The sequence below is a fragment of the Bison bison genome, unplaced genomic scaffold, assembly GCF_000754665.1.
Source record: "Bison bison bison isolate TAMUID 2011002044 unplaced genomic scaffold, Bison_UMD1.0 scf7180017864160, whole genome shotgun sequence".
Lineage (NCBI taxonomy): Eukaryota > Metazoa > Chordata > Mammalia > Artiodactyla > Bovidae > Bison > Bison bison.
The window spans coordinates 1,344,366-1,353,755 of record NW_011494732.1 but is presented as its reverse complement, the minus strand read 5'-3'; the positions used below and the strand labels follow the sequence as shown (position 1 = coordinate 1,353,755).

General features: G+C 43.9%; 1 protein-coding gene across 1 annotated transcript in view; it reads left to right on the top strand.

Moving 5' to 3' along the window:
• The window catches only part of GLT1D1 (glycosyltransferase 1 domain containing 1), a 98,332-nt gene extending 88,948 nt beyond the window's left edge, over positions 1 to 9,384 (top strand). Inside the window, exon 12 of the mRNA XM_010841264.1 lies at positions 8,521 to 9,384. Coding sequence (XP_010839566.1) covers positions 8,521 to 8,682 — 162 coding nt within the window. The 3' untranslated portion in view covers positions 8,683 to 9,384. The remainder of the gene's footprint in view (positions 1 to 8,520) is intronic.
• The last annotated feature ends 6 nt before the right edge of the window (positions 9,385 to 9,390 follow it).

Sequence of the window (9,390 nt, the reverse complement as noted above, 5' to 3'; positions counted from 1 at the left end):
TATATCTAAAATAGATAAACAATAAGGTCTTGCTGTATGACACAGGGAACTAGATTCAATATCTTGTAATAAGCCATAATGAAAAAGTATATAAAAAAGAATATGTATATATATGTATAACTGAATCGCTTTGCTGTGCACCAGATACTAATACAAGGTTGTAAACCAACTACGCTTCAATTAAAAAATGAGAAGCTGGGGGTTTGGGCTTCCCAGGTGGCGCTAGTGGTAAAGAACCTGTCTGCCAATGCAGGAGAAATAAGAGATGCGAGTTTGATTCCTGGGTCAGGAAGATGCCCTGGAGGAGGGCATGGCAACCCACTCCTCTATTCTTGCCTGGAGAATCCCATGGACAGAGGAGCCTCGCAGGCTACAGTCCATGGAGTCGAAAAGAGTCGGACACGACTGAAGCTACTTAGCACACACACAGGCTGGAGGTTTATGCTGAGTAATTCCAATACTATTTGTACGTTCTTATGAGTGGCCCCCACTTTACTTAATGGCAGGAGTCGAGAGAATAGCTAATATATGCAGACAGTTGGGAGTATTATGTGACCGTGTTTACATACCCATCGTTGTGAAATGTGGCATTTAGCTAGAGCTTAACACTAGACCAATGAATGGTGTTGCACATAAGAAAAATAGACTTTTCTAGATGGATCTTGAAGTGGGATTCTCATTACTGACAGTTTCCAATAAGATCAATCTATTCTGTGGCCTAATAACTTGTGTAAAATAAGGTAGGCACAGTGGTCCATCTTAGGCCAGAATCACCTGGGGAGGGGTGGAGAACTATTGGAAAACACACATGTGTTATGGACCAAATGTTTTTGCCTCCACACACTCACCCCCAAATCCACATGTTGAAATTCTAACCTCTCCTGTGATGGTGTTAGGAGGTGGGGCCTCCAATAGTCCATTAGGATGTGAAGGTGGGGTCCTCATGAATGGAATTAGAGCCCTAATAAAAAAGACCGTATGTGGACTTCCCTGGTGGTCCAGTGGTTAAGAATCTGCCTGCCAATGCAGGGTACACAGGTTCAGTCCCTGCTCTGGAAAGATTCCATATGCCGAGGGGCAGCTGAGCCCATGCAGTGCAACCACTGAGCCCTTGCTCTCCAGAGCCCGCAAGCTGCAACTCCTGAAGCCCTTGTGCCTAGAGCCTGTGCTCGGCAACAAAAGAAGCCCCCACAAGGAGACGCTGTCACACTGCAGCAAAGAATAGCCCTGCTCAATGCAACTAGAGAAAGCCTGCATGCAGCAATGAAGACCCATCGCAGCTGAAAATTAACCAATTTTTTAAAAAGGACCCCACAAAGAGCTCTGATTCCTTCTGCCACGTGAGATTATAATGAGAAAACGGCCATCTATGAATTAAGAAGCAGATCCTTTCAGCCTCCAGAACTATATGAAGTAAATGTTTGCTGTTTATGAGCTGCGCCCGACCCCCAACCCCTCAGCCTGCCCAGCCTCTAATATTCTATTGTTGTTGTTGTTGAGTCATGTCCCACTCTTTGAGACCCTGTGGACTGTAGCATGCCAGGCTTCCCTGTCCTTCACTGTCTCCCAGAGTTTGCTCAAACTCATGTTTATTGAGTCAGTGATGCCATCCAATCATCTCATCCTCTGTTGCCCCCTTCTCCTGCCCTCAGTATTTCCCAGCATCAGCTTCTCTTCCAGTGAGTCAACTCTTTGCATCAGGTGGCCAAAGTATTGGAGCTTCAACTTCAGCATCAGTCCCTCCAACGAATATTCAGGGTTTATTTCCTCTAGTTTGGACTGGTTTGATCTCCTTGCTGTCCAAGGAACTCTCAAGAGTCTTCTCCAACACCACAGTTCAAAAGCATCAATTCTTTGGCGCTCAGCCTTCTTTATGGTCCAACTCTCATATTCATACATGACTACTGGAAAAACCATAGCTTTGACTAGGTGGACCTAAGTGATGTCTCTGCTCAAACAGACTAAGACAACACTCCTGGACCCCACCCCCAACCTATCCAATCAGAATCTTATGGCAAAGTTTGAGAACCAGAGGTACAGACAAAACCTTAATTAACTGCAGGATTCCATGCAAGAAAGCCCCGGGGAAAACCACAGTCTTAATGACAGCACTTCTGTCAGTCTTCAGAAAGCTCCTTGTCAATTTCTCCCATCAGTGAGTTATATTCAAAGCATCTGCAGAAGCAGCTTTGGGGCTGTTTAATTGAACATACACCCCGAGCCTGAAATGCAGAGTTTTTATGTGATTGACTTTTGCTCTTCCAGTAAGAATAAATATGTGTCACTCACAGAAGGTTGTTGGAATGCAATGTTCTTTAAAACCAGCCCATGTTCAGTCTGCTAGCTCTCATGTTCTCTCCGCGTGGGTCATTTGTTTCTTGTTGAGGGGTTTTCCTCTGCCCCATGGCTTTCAGCTGACGTGGTTACGTGAAGGCTCCCAACAGAGGTCTAACTATCCATCCTGTGAAATGGACAGCTTCTCATGCCCTGGATCTGACAGTTGCGTCAGGGCAACAAGGCAGGTCGAAAGGATTCAGTGATTAAAAAAAAAAATTAATCGAAATATAGTTGATTTACAATATTACATTAGTCTCAAGTGTACAGTGTAGTGATTCATTATTTTTACACATTATATTCTATTTAAAATTACTATAAAATATTGGCTGTATTTCCTGTGCTGTACAATATATCTTTGTAGCTTGTTTATTTTGTAACAGCTTATACCTGTTGATCCCATACCCCTGTCTCACCTCTCCCCACTTACCTCTCCTCTCTGGTAACCACTGGTTTGGTCTCTGTATTTGTGAGTCTGTTTTGTTATATTCATTCCTTCATTTTATTTTTTTAGATTCCACTTGTAACTTACATATAGTACTTATTGTCCTCTCTCTGACTTATTTCTCAGTGAGAAGTTTTTCCACCGGTTTTTCCACCACTCAGAAAGGAAGAAAACTCTGAAAATGGTCAACAACTAATTGAATAATTATGAAAGCAAAACTATACTTATTTGCATGATTTTTTAAAAAAAACTTTTGAAACCTATAACCTATGCCAGGGTTTGCACACCGCTGGTCCTGGGATAGATCTAGTCTGCAAACATGTTTTGTTTAGTTTTGCTGTATACTTAAGATTTTGAATTAGCTGTTGATATTTAACATGGAGTGCCTTTACATAAATATTCAGAATTTCAACTTCTCTTGAAGATCATAGGAAATGTGGAGACAAGCAGAGGCCTCTATTCACCAAGGTAACTGGGGTTTGACTCTTCCCTGCCAGAGCCCAGGAGGCAGGCACCTGAGTTTCCAACTCTGATTTTAAGATGTGGGATCCTAATATTGGTTTCTATTTTCTTTTACTTGTTCTAGTGTTACAGTTCAGTGGCTCCATCATGTCCGACTCTTTGCAACCCCAAGGACTGCAGCACGCCAGGCTTCCCTGTCCATCACCAACTCCTGGAGCTTGCCCAAACTCATGTCCATGGAGTCGGTGATGCCATCCAACCATCTCATCGTCTGTCATCCCCTTTTCCTCCTGCCTCAGTCCTTCCCAGCATCAGGGTCTTTTCCCATGAGTCAGCTCTTTGCATCAGGTGGCCAAAGTATTGGAGTTTCAGCTTCAGCATCAGTCTTTCTAATGGATATTCAGGACTGGTCTCCTTTAGGATGGACTGGTTTGGTCTCTTTGCAGTCCAGGGGACTCTCAAGAGTCTTCTCCAACACTACAGTTCAAAAGCATCAGTGCTTCGGCACTCAGCTTTCTTTCTAGTTCAACTCTCACATCCATATATGGCTACTGGAAAAAACCACAGCTTTGACAAGATGAACCTTTGTTGGCAAAGTAATTTCTCTGCTTTTTAATATGCTGTTTAGGTTGGTCATAGCTTTTCTTCCAAGGAGCAAGTGTCTTTTAATTTCATGGCTGCAGTCACCATCTGCAGTGATTTTGGATCCCAGGAAAATAAAGTCTGACACTTTCCATTGTTTCCTCATCTATTTGCCATGAAGTGATGGGACCGGATGCCATGATCTTAGTTTTTTGAATGTTGAGTTTGAAGCCAACGTTTTCACTCTTCTCTTTCACTTTCATCAAGAGGCTGTTTAGTTCTTCTTTGCTATGCACCTTTTAATGCCTCATAACTTATTATCATGAGTAATTTTCAAGAATAGATCATTACACGAGTGATGAACACTCCCCTTCCCAACCAGGATTTGGCAGTCAGATGGTGAGTGTCCTGGTGAGTTCTGCAGCTGACAGGTATATAGACGCTGTGGGGCTTTGGTTGGGATGATGATGAGTTGGCATTTGTACTTGTTTCCTGGAATTTTTTGAAAAATTTTTATTTATTTTTGGCTGCATTGAGTCTGTGTTGCCACGCTTGGGCTTTCTCTAGCTGTGGCCAGCAAGGTCTACTCTCTAGTCGCGATACACGGGCTTCCCATCTGTGATGGCTTCTCTTGCTGCGGAGCACAGGCTCTAGCCATGAGGGCTCAGTAGTTGTCGTTCACAGGCTTAGTTGCTCCACTGCATGTGGGATCCTCCCACACCTGGGATCGAACCTGTGTCCCCTGCATTGGCAGATGGACTTCTAACCCCTGGGCCACCAGGAAAGACCCTGGGAGTTTTGCTACAGCTCTTATAGCATGGTTCTTTGGTCCACAGGATGAGTGTCTGGTGGTGATGCAGATGGTAGCCAGGCATCTTTGTCGAAGTGGTTTTTTGTCTTCAGGAGGCTATCTCAGGCTTCTTTGTGGGGTGACCTCGGGGGCCCATGATGGCAAGGGTGGGAGCTGTAAGCCCTTTTGAAGCTTTGCTTGGAAGTCAGACAGCATTACTTCTGACTTAGTCTGTTAGTAAAAGCAAATTCCAGGACCAGCCTAGATTCAGGAGATGGGGAAATAGACCTCCCACTTTATAGGAGGAGTGGGCAGGTCCTATTGCAAAGAGACGTTCATGAAAGGGATGGAAGGGCTGTGGCCACCACCTTGCACAGAGTGGATGACAGAGTGTGTCAACATACTTTTCTCATCGTCCGCACAAGTGTGTTCAGAATATTGCCTTCGTTGAAATGGGGAGCTGTTTCAGCCCAGAAGAAAAAAATTTCAGGGCCTCAGAGAGTGACTCTCAACATTCCAGAGTGCGATTTTCTTCTTCTTTCTTTTCTTTCAGCCAGCATCCAGGGTTCTATGCCAGTGGCGAAGACATTTCTCACTCCTTGCCCGACTCTCTCTTGCTTTATTTCAGTCTGTGTTTTTTTTTTTGTTCAGTCTCACATGCAGAGAGGAATAAACAGTGTGCTTTATCACATCCTATTCCTAGAAACTCTATCATTCAGGACTCTGTTGTAAAACGGTCATAGATTCTATAGAAATCATAAGCAGGGAGGGGGGTGAGTTTTAGCCAAAGTCTCTGTATCAGGTAAATCAAAGATATGACCAGCATCTTAAAATAATGTACCAAAGCTATAAGCCTCTAGAATAACTTTAATAAGGATGTTGTTATCCTATGAGATGAGAATAAATATGTTATATTTTTATTATAAAAAGAACACCAATTTACCATAAAGTGTATGCATACTGCTTAAAAATAAAATTCTACTCTATTGTAAATATTGCTATTTATATTGCTAGCTATAAAAATCATCCAACGTTTAATTAACAATAATTTTGAGAGTATGTGGATGTTCCTTGCAAACAACAAAGCACTGTGTATTAATCTCTGTTGTTTTATTGGAATTTACACAAGTTGGTGAATCATAATAATAATGATAGCTAAGTCTGTGCTAGGCTCTGCCCTGAATTCTATGTATAAACTCATTAAATCCTTTCAGCATGCTACAAAGCAGGTACATTTTTTTTAGTTGTTTAGTTGCTAAGCCGTGTCCAGCTTTTTAACCATCCCATGGATTGTAGCCCCGCCAGGCTCCTCTGTCCATGGGATTCTCCAGGCAAGAATACTGGAGTGAGTAGTCATTCCATTCTCCAGGGGATCTTCCAGACCCAGAGATCGAACCTCCATCTCCTGCATTGGCAGGCAGATTGTTTACCACTGAACCCCCTCCCTGGGAAGCCCTAGGTACAGTTATTATTCCTATTTTAAGGATGAAGAAACCGAGTCTCAGGTTACAAAATGCATCCAGCATCACTTCTGTGATTGTTCTTCATTAATTTTTATTGGAATACAGTTGCTTTGCAATGTGTGTTAGTTTCTACTGTACAGCAAAGGGAACCAGCTGTATGTATACATATATCCCCCTCTCTTTTGGATTTCCTTCCCATTTCGGTCACCACAGGGCACTAAGCAGAGTTCCCTATGCTACACAGTAGGTTCTCGTTAGTTACCTATTTTAACCACAGTCTGGTATGTATGTCAATCCCAATCTCCCAATTTGTCCTCAATATCTGTGACTCTATTCCTGCTTTGCAGATAAGTTCATCTGTATAATTTTTCTAGATTCCACATACACATTATATCATATGATATTTGTTTTTCTCTTTCTGACTTACTTTACTCTGTATGATAGTCTCTGGGTCCATCCACATCTCTGCAAATGGCACAGTTTTGTTCCTTTTTAGGGCTGAGTAATATTCCATTGTATATTTGTACCACATCTTCTTTATCTATCTCCTCTCGGACATAAATCACAGCAAGATATTTTTTTGACCCACCTCCTAGAGTAACAACAACAAAAAAATTAAACAAATGGGACCAAATTAAACTTAAAGACTTTTGCACAGCAAAGGAAACTATGAGATGAAAAGACAACTGTCTGAATGGGAGAAAATATTTGCAAACAAGTTAACTGGTGGCTCAGATGATAAAGTGTCTGCCTACAATGCAGGAGACCCGGCTTCAATCCCTGGGTCGGGAAGATCTCCTGGAGAAGGAAATGGCAACCCACTCCAGTGTTCTTGCCTGGAAAATCCCATGGATGGAGGAACCTGGTAGGTTACAGTCCATGGGGTCGCAAAAGTTGGACACGACTGAGAGACATCACTTTCACTTTCTTTAACTGACAAGGGATTATTCTCCAAAATATACAAATAGCTCATGCATCTCAGCATCAAAAAACAACCAACCCAACCAGAAAATGGTAGGGTGTGAATTTAAACGCAGGCCTCCTGGCTTATGAGCACTGCTTTGACTTATGTGCAAGCATAATAAATAATGCACGTTCCCTTCCTCTCTCTGAATACTCTTTAGCAATCAAAACAACTCTAATTCTTTCCAATTATGAAGGGTTTTGATTAAACCCTTAACCCTTAAACTCTTTAAACCCTTATTAAAAAGTGGTTACTTTGGGATTTCTCTGGCAGTCTTACTTTATTTTGGGCTTCCTTGGTTGCTCAGGTGATAAAGAATCTGCCTGCAATGCAGAAGACCTGGGTTCAATCCCTGGGTTGGGAAGATCCCCTGGAGAAGGGAATGGCAGCCCACTTCAGTATTCTTGCCTGGAGAATCCCATGGACAGAGGAGCCTGGTGGGCTACAGTCCATGGGGTTGCAAAGAGTCAGACACGACTGAGCAACTAAGTGTGCGGCTGGGGACTTCTCTGGCAGCCCACTGGGTAAGACTCTGTGCTTCAAATCCAGGGAGTGCAGGTTTGATCCCTGGTCGGGGAACTAAGATCCCCCCTGCTCACAGTGAACCCACAACAAAAAAATTACTTTTAATTCTTAAAAGAGGTGGCCACTTTTTCATTGCATCAGTGTCTACAAAAAGTATGGATAAACATAGAGCAATGTAGACTTCCTCGCTCTGAAGCTGAGCACCAGAAGCAAAGTCTAGAAAATTGAGGCTGGTTAAATCCCCTCTCCCCGATGGAGTCAGGGGCAGGGCAGGGCTTATCTGTCAAGTGCCCACTGCCCCTTGGGAGACGATCAGTGTGGGACTCACAGAGGTTAACTAGTTTGCCCAAAGCTGCACAGCTAAGTTACGTGTTTCAAAGAGGATTTGCACCCAGATCTGCAATAGAAGCCTGACCTTTTCCACTCCGTCAGATGATGTCCATGATTTGAAGACATGCTCTGTGCCCAGAAAAGATGAAGGAATATAATGAAAAAAAAACAAAACAAAACTGGGCAGAGGTACTATTGTCTACAATATAGGAGCTCAGATCCTGGAGTAAGACCTGACTTCATCTCCCAGCTGAGTACAAAGGAGGGAAGAAATTATGGCTCTAAGAGTCACTGTAAGAATTCAGTTACTGTAAGAAATAGTAAATTTGGGCAATCTAGAAAAGAAAGATGGAGGAAGCATAATTAATGGCTCCAGTATTTTTCCACGATGTTCACCCTTGCTCACACGTGCCCACATGTGTGTGGTTTGTGTATGTAATTTCTTATTCAGTCCCAATGTTTGCACTAACTTGCATCCCTCTGAAGGGCTATTTTTTTTCCAGAATAAGGGCGGTGGGCAAAAGAGGGACCAGGAGCAAAGGCCGACCTGGGCTTTCAGATGTGTTTGCATCCCCCATTTTACCAATTACTTACCTCTCTTTCTCCTCCACCTCCTTCTTTGCAGGAGTTTGTTCAGCTGGCAAAGAGACTGGTGAGCGATCCGGCATTAGAAAAAACAATCGTGGCCAATGGAAGGGAGTATGTGAGAAAGTACCATTCGTGGCAGGAGGAAAGACAGACCTACAGGCAGCTGGTCAGGACGCTGGAGAGAAGCCCTGAGGACTAAGAGTACCTGCCTGGTACTGTGAGACGCTCAGCCGTGGGCGGATACCCCGGACACAGCTCTGGGCAAGGGGCCTGGCCAGTACAAACCAAGCCCAGCTCATTGGAATCGTAGACCTATCAGTCATAAGACGATTCATCCAAAAACCTCTCTGTGCTTCCAAGTAACATCCCAGATGTGCTTCCAGATCATACCTCCTGGAGATGCAGTCCTCACTGGGGTGGGGGCGGGGTCACTGGTTTTAAGGGGAGTCAGGGAGAGAGTTGGATTAGCTGCTTTAGGACGTTTTAGGACTTAGCAGCTTAGCAGCAGCAGGGCCAACAAAGACTTATTTTGTAAAGCCCTCACAGGGTTAGACACCTCTCTCCTGTCTTCTGATGATCACTGCCTTCTCAAGGAGCAAAAGCAAACATCAGACATGTCAGCTGAGAGGGGTTCTGGCAGCGATTTTTAACATGGTACAGACCCTGCAGCAAATCTAGGGCTGACACATGTCTGGCTGCACCCCCAGGCTCTGCAGGTTTGCATCTCTGAACACCGGAAGCAGGGCTGTGTGTAATCGTCATGTAAGATAGCCCGGACCTCTTTAGATAAGCAGGCAGCACCACCCCCACTCCCCCACCCTGTAGGCTCCACCTACCTCCAGTCGAATTGGGTTTGAAAATCAGTTGGCACTAAGGCCGCATCAACCCATGGCCTGGAAGACACTGG